The sequence below is a fragment of the Hippoglossus hippoglossus genome, chromosome 14 (genome assembly GCF_009819705.1).
Source record: "Hippoglossus hippoglossus isolate fHipHip1 chromosome 14, fHipHip1.pri, whole genome shotgun sequence".
NCBI classification, from domain to species: Eukaryota; Metazoa; Chordata; class Actinopteri; order Pleuronectiformes; family Pleuronectidae; genus Hippoglossus; species Hippoglossus hippoglossus.
The window spans coordinates 20,008,098-20,020,501 of NC_047164.1; the positions used below are offsets into that span (position 1 = coordinate 20,008,098).

Sequence of the window (12,404 nt, forward strand, 5' to 3'; positions counted from 1 at the left end):
GACATGTCTTCAGGGAGCCAGAGATAGACTCGCAGGCAGAGAGAGAGAGAGGGAAGCAGAAGTAATGGAGGGGTGGAGGGAGGGGAGGTGGTGATGGGGGGTAAAAACGGTGAACCATTTCATAATTGTGCTGAATTTGATCTCTTCTACAACTGACCTCAGGTCTTAAGAGTGTGCAGCCAGAAATGAAAGGGAAACAAGTTATATTTCATTGATATGATTGGCCAGTACTGGATGTTGTTGTGTTTCGCAACTTAAATAACAGTTAGTTCTTCTCTGTTGTGATGTTTTTGCTGAGGTAGGACTGTATGTGCTGTAGGTAAAGCATTATGTTGAGGGGGCATTCAGGATGTGCTTCATGTTAGAGCTTTAAAAAAGCAATGTAATGAATGCCACCCGGATTCCTTTCACAGTCAAAATATTATCTCTATAGGTGCCAAACTTTGCCTAATACTTAACAGAGCTGCTAATACCCCACCCTATCTGTCACCACCACCTGCCAACCACATCCTCAAAATATCCAGGAGTGTTGGGTCTGTACATTAGATTTTTTCTTCAAAGTAGTCATTTTCAAACCTTCATAGTGACACCCGTGGTTCCCATGGTAACAGCAAGCGCAAGAAAACACTCCTCGAGCACCGACTTTGGCAGAAATACAATAGCAGTGCAGAGTAAAGTTGCAGAAAAGGTGGACGTGTGCAGCCTGTCACCTGCAGCTCTTAATTTAACACTTCACTGTGGCTGCTCCTGTCGATCCCATTACTGTGACATTTAATCAGTCTCAAAACCCGAGCGGGGGTTGGGGGGGGGTGTTGTGTTGAAGCAGTAGCAAGTAGGGCTGGACTATATGGCTAAAAAGTATTCCAAGATCACAGAGAGATCACAATAGATTCAACATTATTATTCATTTTAAAGACAGATTTTTGCTCATCAGGGAAGGTTGTGCTTTTTAACTCCTCTTTTATTTCGAATGACAAACACTTGTTAAACAGTGAAACATTTTACATACATGTAGTCGTTAAACCCCTTACTGTGTTTGCACAATGCATTGGCAATACTATATATTGATATGAATTGAACCTTTATGCTATTGCTATTGATGAAAAGTATATTGCAATAATTAATGACATTTTTTAATTTCCCAGCCTTAGTTGCCGTCGTGTACAGAGGGTTGAGCTTGTGCTCATTGCAATGTTCTTGCTGGACCTTATTTTTGCATGTAGAGCGGAAGAGCTGTCTCGTAAGGATGGTTTTCTTTTTGCGTAAACTGTTCTGTGTGTGCATGGACTTTGTGTCACCATACATTATTCCCTCACAAAATAAAACAAATATTCACAGATTTATTCTTTGTTGAAGAGTGACTGGTCAGCACTGTACAAGTAGTTTGTTTCCTGTGTCTACTTCACAGTAAAAGCCTGTTGCCAATCAAAGGCTTTTAATGTGAAGCAGTAGCCGTAAAAAAGTTTTGTTTGTATTAGCAGTGACATCTGACGCTATGTAAAGAGAATAAAGAGCGAGGCTGATATCAGTGAAGTAAGATTACACTGGAGAATCTGAATCCTGCATGGGAAAAGTGAAATTCCACTACCAATACAAACTGCTATATAGACACACGTTAATATGCCCAAGGCCTACCTCAAATAAAATGCAAAACATAATTATGAAAATTGGCTTTTATTTTATTACAGGATTGTAACTTTATGAGTAGCAGTTGAGCCTCACCATCTGCAGGACATTTTGTCGGAAAATGCCCCCTCGACTGAAACACTGCTCATGCATCATGTCGTCCTTTTCCTACCATTTTCTCTGTCTCCCTCCATTTTCCCATCCTGGAAGCTCTTCTATGGTCCAGCCCCAGGATCAATACCTGGAGACAAAGGCCATCCAGTCTAGTAATGACATACTAGAAAAGCAGAGCAGATCAGGACATTAACAAATGCTCCCTCACACACCCAACCACCCAGCCAGTCTGTTCGTAGAACCATTTATACCCCCTCCTCACATTAAAATGTATTGCAGACGCAGAGACAGAAAATGGAAGCATTACGAGCTGAAGGGCTCATATATACATGTCAGGTTGATGTGCATACAGTATCTGTGCTCATAGGTATGAATTATGCATGTTAGTCCATGGTAGCGCTTTCATTCTCTGATGGATGTAGGTCTGTTCTGTAAGCCGACTGATGGGCTCACTGTGTGACTCCTATATGTCTGTGCAGTCAAATGTGTTTGCAGAGGAGTGGCCCTTTTTTATAAGCCTCTGTTTATGGGTTCTGGGAGGCCAGCGCTTGCCAATAATTGGCGTCTGGATTGCTCAGTAAGTATTTGGTGAGTCTGCCGGGACCAGCTGAGTCCAGCGGTGCTCCAGAAAGATTCTGCCGGAGATGAGGGAATCACAGGGAAAGGGATGCATTAGGGAGAAGTAAGAAAGGAAAGGTGATCAGTATAAAGAGAGACTTTAGATAGTTATGAGGGCGAAACTGGGAAGAAGATATAGGACATAGAATGGGAATGAAGGAAACTATGAAGTGAAGGCTGGAATAAGAACATGAGGAAGGGTAAGTGATGGAGCTGAAGAAAGAGAGTAAGAGTGGGGTAAGGATTCAATTCAAAAAAGGAAGAAAAGAGGTACGATGTGAGAATGGAATTCTGGGGAGAAGAGAGGTAAAGTAAGAAGTGATGGCTGAAAAAAGAATGAATAGTTTAAGAAGTGAGATAAGGGAAAAGAAGTAATAAAGGATTTTAGGATGTAAGATATAAGATGTAGAAAATGAATTAAACTGGAAACAGAAACATAGAAATGAGAAGAGAGAGTTAGTAAAACATGGAAGTTTTAAGGTTATGCAGAGGGGAATCTAGGGAGGAAATGGATTCAGAGGTGAAAGAAAGAAGATCTGCGGGGGATTAGTTGTGTCAGAGTGACGCACACTTGATTTTGCCACTGCTTCTCAGTATAAAGTAGAAGACGTACTTATGATGACTAACATTGTTCTGTTTTTCTCCCCTCTCCTCTCCACCCTACCCCTCTCTCTAGTCATCCTCAGTCCTTTCGGCCTGAACGGGACCCTGACGGGACAGTCTTACAAGATGTCAGACCCACCCACTCAGAAGCTGATTGAGGAGTGGAACCAGTTCTATCCCATCGGCCCCAGCACTAAGGGGGGTGTGTCGGAGGACAAGGTGGAGGACATGGATTGGGAAGATGACTCTCTGGCCTCTGTGGAGGTCCTCGTCGGTCAGTTATTTTTAAAAATATCCATCACTAAGCTATTTCTCCTTGTGTTTGTCTCATTAGAATGTAGATTGGAGTCTGAGGTTTAACCTGTTTGTTTTCTTTCTGTGTGTGTACAGGTGGTGTGCGGATGGTGTACCCAGCCTGCCTGGTTCTGGTGCCACAGTCAGACATCCCAGTTGTGGCCCCTGTGGGGTCCTCCCAATGCACTGCCGTCTACTCGGGTGGCCACCAAGTGCCTGCTTCCCAGCGAGAGCCCGCCATTTCTTTGGTGACCCTCACCCCTCCCACATCGCCCGAGGAGACGCAGACAGGTAGTGATATACATTGTGTGGATTTATATCACTGGAGAATAGAGACTGATTGTCATGGTTTGCTCTTAAAATGATCTATACCATTGAATTGGTAATTTTTTTGTCAAGTGGTCCATTGACCTTGTCCTCTCCCTCTCTAGTGGACTCTCACTCGGCCAAGAAGTGGGTTAGTATGCCCTCATCATCTGATGTGTTCAGCGTGGACAGAACAAGTCACCATGGAGGGAAAATTCCACGCCGACAAGCCACACAGGTGGTGGAGCGTGTATGGCAAGAGTGCAATATCAACCGAGCCCAGAACAAGTAAGTTACTGTGTCGAGAAGGCAGCACAATGTCATGTTTGAAATCAGTGTAGATTAAAAATATGATTTAAACATCAGAGGACAAAACCCATAACCGGCTATCTAATCTGTCCTCTATTTTTGTGTTACGATTGGTCATTTGGTAACAAAATAAAATCACAAACGGGACAGTGCCGCCATGTTCTTGGTTTCATGTTTGCAAGCTAGACGGAATAATAATTTGTTGCTCAGGTTGTGTCCTGGCATGAGTTCCCTGTGTGGTCTGTGTGGTCTCCATGGGCCTGGGCAAACTCCAACAACCTATCAGTAATAATTGTCACCGTGGATGGTTGTAAATTGGAGATATAATGGCGGGGGTGTAGTTTATTTAATTGAAGCACTCAATCAAACTAATAAGATGCCAAACCAACTCAGATAAATGTGTATCCTCATCTGTCTTCCTGCATGAGTTGTGTTCATCAACAAAATCAAATTGTGATGAAAGCCTTCACATGCAGTTTTTTCATCGGGTGCCTAAAAAGCGTTTGATTGGATGGAGTGAGGCTTTGAGCGGTAAACTGTTATACATCTTCCGCACACTGGTGATTTTTCAGGCTGCTGTTTTGGTGGTAACATTTTTTTTTCATTAAATACACACACAAAAAAACCGTCATTACAAAAAAAAACCGGATCACTCCACTTCTCAGCTCTATCATCGTTTTCAGGAGAGGCTGACAGGATGAGCTGTTTTCTCTGCTAATGCTCCACTAACGTTTTTTTATTTTATTTTATGAGCACTTTTATGAGATGTAGGCAGAGTAAAGTAGAGCACGCTTGTGTGGCAGCGTTCAAGTAGTTAAGTACTCCAAAAGTTGAGAATATCATTTTCATTTTAAAACTGCTCATCTAAGCCTTGTACTTCAGCTCTGCATTGGCCAGATTCAGTATTTTTTAATAAACCTTGATGAGTGTGTGATCACAGGTTTCTGTGTTCCTCTTTTAAAGATAAGCTGGTCAAAACTGAAAGGCCCTTCCCTCTGCCCAAAAGCACTGTTGCCTTTCAATGTTTTGTTTCCCAGCACTTCTCAACTCCAAATCTGCCATATACAGTTAACAGAACTTTTATGTCTTACATGTCAAACCATTTTCTCCTATATTTCTATTGCATTTTCTATCACACATAAACCAGTGAAAAATCTTTGAATAAAACGAGATGGAAATGACGATCACAAGTAATTAAAGTAAGAGTAAGCTTGCAGTATTGTCCCTTGGTCTTTTGTTTTATTCAGCATCAGTGAATCTGACACATTGGGAGCACCCTGGGATCTGTTGCCCCTTGACCAAGCACAGAATGTCGGCTGTAGTTAGCTGTTGGCTTGTCAGCCAAAATATTATTGCTCAGAGCAAGGCTATGAAATAAGCCTCAGCACAAAGCTTTTACCAATCGCCACTGAATAGCAAGGAAACATGAGCTATAGCAGTGCCCTTTTGAGGATTTATGTTACAGAACTTGAAAAAAAAAAAAAAAAGCACTGGTCTCTTCACATGAGTAACACCGGATGAAAAATAGCCGAGGAAGTGGTTGGACTCCAGTCACAATTTGCCCTCAGAAAATTTGTGTTTCAAAGTGTTGTTTTCCTCCCCAGGCGGAAGTTCTCAGCTGCAACCAACGGTACCTGTGAGGAGGAGTTGACGGAGAAAGTGGGAGCCTGGGATTTCGTGGAGCCTTCGCAGAGGTCGTACTGCAGCTGCTCGAGGTCAGTCACTTTCCGCGTGGAGGTACAGTGTGTGCAGGTATTGCTCACGTAGTATGTGAGCTCAGAGGCATTTCGAGGTTATACTGAGTGTGTGGAGCTCTTAATGCAGGCACACAGGGCCACAGTCAGCAAAATGTACTATATGTAAGATATTATTCTTCATATTTTTTTATTTATTACTTTTTTGTAAAAGTGACATCTGTGCCAAGGCGGAAACCTCCTCTGCACTCTGGGTTTCTGTAAGTCAGACATTTTTTATTTCTGCACTGATGGGGATAATTCGAGGGAGAAAGAATACATTAACCTCTAATAGAGCACTTAACGGATACTGTGGTAGTAAAAAGAGCATGTGTTGCATGATCTTAATGTTAACAACCATGAGCTCAGAACATGTTGAATTCATTAGTGTGTGTGAATGCTTAAATGTCTCTTTATGTCCTGCAACAACGGTCCAGAATGCAGGACATTAAGTTGTCATGTGTGACTCTGTAGCCACATTGTGGACATCACTCTACAGTACATGGTAGAAACTTGACAGGTACTCTACTGAGTAGGGGGGTGCTTGGCCATCCTCTATTGAGAGCGTGCTGCAGCTGTAGTCCGACTCAGTTTTGTTATACCCGGGGGATTCCTGCACATTGTACACCAGTTGAGATGGATATCCATAGGTAATAAAGATCTATCTGACTTAGTGTCGCCTTCTCACCTCGGCTGTGTGTCACCACGTGTCTCCACCTCCTGGATCGCTTGCCCTCTGCAAAGTCATTTGATTGCAACTCTGTGTACGCCCTGCAGTGGTGGGCCACTGCTCAAAATGTGAATACCTGAAACACTGGCCCAGGGAGGGGAGAGCAGGCTTGGACCACAGGCCACAGCAAAGTGGAATGGGCCAGTCAGCTGGAGCATGTTAATTTGTTGGAAGCCACCCAGCACTTTGGTGACACAGAAACAGGGAAGCTCCTCTCTTTGCCAGTTTTAATGGCCATTAGCTTTGTTTAGTAGATGGAAGCCTTCCATGTCTCTGCTTAGTTAGACATCTAATAGTCAGGACATGTGCGTACCCCAGTCATTACAAAGGCACAGTTTCTTCAACAATTCCCTCATTTGTATCCACAACAGTAGACTGAGTGGTGACCCAACACAGAGAGGCTTAAGAAACACTGAGGCTGACTTGAGAGACTCTGATGCACGTGCACAGTGGTGTAGATGAATTCTCAGTGTAGTGAGGGAAGGTGAGCCAGAATGATTTGGTTGGCTGTCAGCAGCGTGGATGGTTACAGATCGGGTTGTCAGCGTGGCCTATTTTTTGGTTTAAATTTTCTAAAATTGCCATTCTTGCAAATTTGCAAAATACAATGATAAACTCACACTTGAGTGTGGAAAAAGGTAAGCATCTTGCTAGTATACAAGACTATAGTTTAACTAATGTTTAATGATGTAGGATTGATTAAAGCTGCTTTCAGACATGCGCCGAACTCTGGATAATCTCCTGACATTGAGGGGCGCAAAGGTCAGAGTCAGTTGCTGTGGATATTCGCTGGTCCCATATTAAATACTCTTAACATCCGAGTAAGCCCATGTGAGAATACAACTAAAGATTCTCCGTGAGTGGGTGTACCTCCTGTGTGTGAATGCAGCACCACCCCTCAACTGAACACTCTATCGAGATTTCTTTGTCGTTGTGAACTCGTCTGACGGGAAACTTCTGCATCGTCTGTACTAAACATCCATGTTCCCTTACGTCTGCACAATATGATTTGTAAGCTGAGGCATGGCATTTTTTAGCAGCTTAATTTCTGATTGTATTTTCAGACAATATTGACCTTTTTTTAAAAAAAAAAAATCAAAAAAACGGAGTTCATGGGGTTTGGATAGTGCACTTGGCCATTTTGCGATTTCAGTTACCTTTCCATTAATTGTTAAGCCCTAGTGTGTATTATGGTTTCAAAGGTTATCTCTGACACTGCTGTCATTTTAACAACATTGTTTCACTGTATTTCCCTGCAGATATAAATCGGTGAAGCAGCGAACAGGCAGCACCCCAGGCCAAGCTCAGTCCGCAGGTCAGCCCTCCACGACTCCGACCAAGCACAAAGCTGGAGGAGAGAAGCCTGAGAAAGGTGACAAGCAGCAGAAAAGACCCCAAACACCCTTCCATCATCGCAGCCTGGCCAGCGACGAGACCTCACTAGAGACTGAGACAACTGCAGGGCAAAGGTTGACAATGAGGAGCCAGGATGGAGGAAGGTTTCCTAGTATTCGCTCTGCAGATGTGTCTGGCATCCAAAAAACCCACCAGCTTCACAGTGGGGGGGTCAGTGCGGGACCATCAGAACAGGCCAACTCCCCCCAACCCCCACCACTTAGCCCCCACCCCTGCGAACGCAGTGAGGAGTCGGGGGAGGGCATGAAGAACCCTTCAACCCCCAACAGCCAACACTTTTATCAGCCACCCTCAGAGCCTTGTCTAGTCCGGGTGAAGGGTGGCGGCGAGGAGCACGGAGGTTCAGAGGGTCTGAATCAGCACTTCCACTCGCATCAACCCCATCCTGGAGTATACTCCGACCCTCCTGAGCCCACTGTGTACGTGGGCTCAGCGGTCAACCTGGAGGAGGACAGCTCCCACGCTCCATGGCGGTTATTCAACCTACCCCGCAGGAAAGAAGCCGAGGTGCCCACACCACTGCTGCCGGGGGACAAACTAAGGGACGAGGCATTGGCGTCACAGGACAACCCGGTGTCAGTCACAGAGTGAGTGACATTTGCCAGCTAATATTCCCTTCCACCCTTTCCCTCTACTACAGAAAGGCCCCGGGGCCCCTTTGCAGCATTTTCACTAGTCCAGAAAAATTGTTTAGAAAGAGTAATGACTCAAAACCCACCGTGATGCTCTTCCTCATTCTATCCTTCTCTCTCTGAGTTCCCCCACCTCATTCCACCCCTTTCATCCCTCAGCTGCAGAATATTCAGTATAGTGCTTAGCGCACACAGCATGTTAATCTCTTGCTATGTGCCCTTTTGACATCATATATTTCCAATGTGCAGGGCCAGCACTACTCATTTATCCCAGCACAGAAACACACACAAACATGGGAGCTAGGAGATAGGAAGAGTAATGGAAGAGTTAGATAAAGATAAACCTCTGCTATTGAGACGTGCTGTCTGCTGGCGATCAGTTTGGCAGGTACTGAAGAGAGAGCTGCACCAACACGAAGCTGGAAGCAAGGTAGCGGGTCACAGATTGACAGAATGGGGGGGGGGGGGGTTGGAGCTGTCCAATGTGAAGACACAAAGGGCAACCAGCGGGCCGTAGGGTGGCCGTAGTGGGAATTATCATTGAGGTTATGCAATCCCAATGGGCCAGTCACTTGTATGGACAGTTCTAGTGAGCTGTAATCCTCCTGGCCACAGCTCTTGAATGGCTGCTAATCTCTGGCCCAGGCCACTGCACACCATCACCTCACATCAGAGCCGGACAGGCATGACGAGAGGACAGAAGTACAGAGAAATGTAGGAGGCAGCGAAGGGGGGAGATAACACATAAGCTGGGTCAGTCCCTCCTCCCTCCCCGCGCAGCCAGCGGTCCTCTTCTTTTCCCTCCCTCCATGTTCTTTCACCTATGAGAAACAACAGGGGCGCAGTGGTAGCGACATAAAGAGATTTTGATGAGCCGTGTCACAGCAACAGGTGATAAATGTGTCTCTAAGAGTTTGAGCAGTCAGTGCAGCAGTCACCATGTTTCCATCAGTCTGCCAGAGATGAGATTGTCTGACAACGAACGTGATGCATCAGTTGTGTTGCACGAAAGCTGTCAGATTTGTTTGCGATCGCTGCCATTTCTGTTAGTGCAGATAACAATGCAAGCAACACTGACATGATATCAGGCAGCATCAGGTCCGAGCAGTTTAAGAAATGTTCCAGTTGCCAAAATTTAATACAGAAAATCACGTTATGTTGTTTTTCTTTTTACGTGCAACTTCTTCTTATTGCCAATTTATCAGGTTGGTAAAACGTAGCTCTTGGCATTCACATTAAGAATGAGTAGGTGGTACCTAATTGTAAATCTTTCTGATCTTTCTGCATTGCTCTCTTCCCAGGATCATGTCCACATCCAATTGGCCACTGAAGGTGTCGGAGGAGCGCGTTCAGATGTATCGAGCCAGGAGAAACCAGTACTTATCTGCTGCCATAACTGACGGAGATCACGAGCCGGAGGTTGACCCCTATGCCTTCGAGGAAGGTGATGTCAAGTTCACATTCTCCAACAAGAAAGATAAGGCAGGCGGCGAGCGGGAGCCAGGCAAGAAACATAAGGTAAGACGAGCCAAGTGGAGGAGTGAGGAATGTTTTCGCTTGTCCAGGACCCCCTGACGTTTAGCTCTGTTGCCCGGGACAAGTGTATCAGATACACACAACAGAAAATGTAATGCCATAGTACAGACATTATATTTTGTCCTCTCTGCATTATTAAGTAATGGTATGGAACACAGATGAATAGAAAACACTTCAGGGCATCAGATTAACTTCACAACTGGTAGCACGCGTGCTATCAACTTTCTTAGTTGGGCACATAAGCACATGATTTGGTCACACCCTTCTCTGTTCAGTGATTACTCTCATCTAACCACTGAAGGTGAGGAGGGGGTCAGTGTTTCAGGTCATGCATCGGTCACTGGAGGGTTTGTGTTTCGTTTTGACCTGGTAACAAGTTTAGAGTAGCCTGCAAATGGTCCGGCCACATTGTCTACAATGCTCACCTAGTATAGAATTTCCCTCGTACCACAAGCATGGTACTGCGTCAGCTATTGTAGCTCAAATCAGTTCTCTTTCTTCTTCACTGGCTCAGTTGGTTTCCCCCCTGCCTACACCTGCACTCTCCCTGCAGCGCGCACGCTCATCATTGGCTGTGTCTTAGTCAGAACCGCTTGGATTTGGGGCACAGAGCCAGCAGGAAGAGTGCAGGTGAAGCAGAGTGAGTCAGTAAAGAAAAATGGCTCCAACCACAAAGGCTAAAAACAGATCCAAAGAAACCAAATCATCATTATGCAGCACTGTGAAATTTGGACTCATAAAGAATATGCAAACATGTTTAGTTACCTACACTTACATCATATATACACTTCTCTGTATAAATATAATTTTACTCTTTAACAGCATCTTTTATCAACGTTCCACACCAATTCGTCACACTGCTATATATGATTTACTTGAACACTACTCTGTTCTTTTATCGCACCGATACACTTAAAATTATTATGTGTGTGTGTGTGTGTGTGTGTGTGTGTGTGTGTGTGTGTGTGTGTGTGTGTGTGTGTGTGTGTGTGTGTGTGTGTGTGTGTGTGTGTGTGTGTGTGTGTGTGTGTGTGTGATCGTTTACTCTGATCTTGAAAAAAAGATCTATGTAAATTTATTTTTACAATTTACAACAGAATTCACACTTAAGACCACAAACACACTAATGAATGGGAGATTATCACAATAGTTTTAAGCTTAGATTAATCAGCAGTGCAAATCGTGTTATGTTTGGAAATGTATACAGCTCTGCTGCCACTTGTTACGCTGGTTTTGTTAAACTTCAATGTTCACTCCACCAAATGTATCATCACACATCACAAGGAAACTGTTCGGCCTGTGAAAACGGTCACTTCAGTGGCTCTGGAGGGAAGTTTTTAAAGTTAAAGAAAAAAAACAGCCCCCATGAGCTCATCATGATGATCTTAAAATGTGCTTGAGACCTGAAAATTGAAACACAGGAAGTTCCTAACAACCAATAGTGTCATTATGGGAAATGTTGGATCCAGTCATTTTGTTGCTGAACCCACACCCAGCACTAAAAGTTGGGGTGTTTTAGCCTGTGTTGGCGAAATTCAATTTTGACCATTCTTTTGTTTAAATCTGTCTCTCACAGTCCGTCAACTTTATGAAAATTAAGTACAAATGCACACTGGAGTTCACTGTGGTTAGTTAACCTGATCGAAATGCCATGCTGAACCTTTACCAGCATTGTAAAGTACTCCACACTGCTTAAAAATGAGCCACGCCCCAGTGCCTCTTCCAAGTTGGCTACTCTTAGTCTGGTTTGCTGCCACACCCCATTGCATATAACGCAAAGATTGAGGGTAACCCCTTGATCCATACCTTCTTGACTAGTTACCCAGGGTGAAATCAGGACACGAGGACTGACTCTTAAGATCAGGGAACAGGCATGGTAGAAAATAGGCTATCAGCATCCACAGCAGTACTGCACTAAAAATAACAGTGTGACCGCTTTCCGCATACATCCGTGTTCACTGCCCAGAACTAAATGAGCAGGAAGCCCTGAATCCCCATTGTTAGATGAAGCCAGAGGAACACCAAGTAGTTAGCTTGTCCAATTTCCCTTAGTTGTTATGTCCTTTTCTATTCGATCTGTCCTCTCCCTCCTTCCCCTTCTCACTGTATTGCTCGGCTTCAGCAGGGTGTCGGCTCTGGATCCAGACAGGGGCCACCTGTTAACCGTGGGTTGCCCCTAGCGTGCGATGCGTTTATGTGTGTACGTGTCTTGGTCTGAATGTTTGCAGAGGGCTTCACGGAGCCTGGAGTCGAACCACAGCAACAAACCTGACTCACTGAACCATTAAGCTGAAAAACTGCACTCAAATATTTTTCCACCCTTCTGTCTGGTGAAGACCTCGCTGCACGCCTCCGGTCTGTGTCGGGATGTAAGGATGAAGGCAACTCTCAGTGGAGTGGAGAGTCCCCAAAGAGCAGCCTGTGCAATGGAGCCCTACCACTGTCTGTCTGCTATAAGTGTGTGTGGGTGTGTGTGTGTGTGTGCAC

At 44.6% G+C, this 12,404-nt stretch overlaps 1 protein-coding gene across 1 annotated transcript in view; it reads left to right on the plus strand.

The window, feature by feature from the left end:
• Positions 1-12,404, plus strand: part of med13a (mediator complex subunit 13a) — a 78,182-nt gene that overhangs the window by 46,059 nt on the left and 19,719 nt on the right. The window contains exons 5-10 of the mRNA XM_034606153.1: positions 3,035-3,235; positions 3,352-3,546; positions 3,687-3,849; positions 5,475-5,585; positions 7,593-8,336; positions 9,683-9,899. Coding sequence (XP_034462044.1) covers positions 3,035-3,235; positions 3,352-3,546; positions 3,687-3,849; positions 5,475-5,585; positions 7,593-8,336; positions 9,683-9,899 — 1,631 coding nt within the window. The remainder of the gene's footprint in view (positions 1-3,034; positions 3,236-3,351; positions 3,547-3,686; positions 3,850-5,474; positions 5,586-7,592; positions 8,337-9,682; positions 9,900-12,404) is intronic.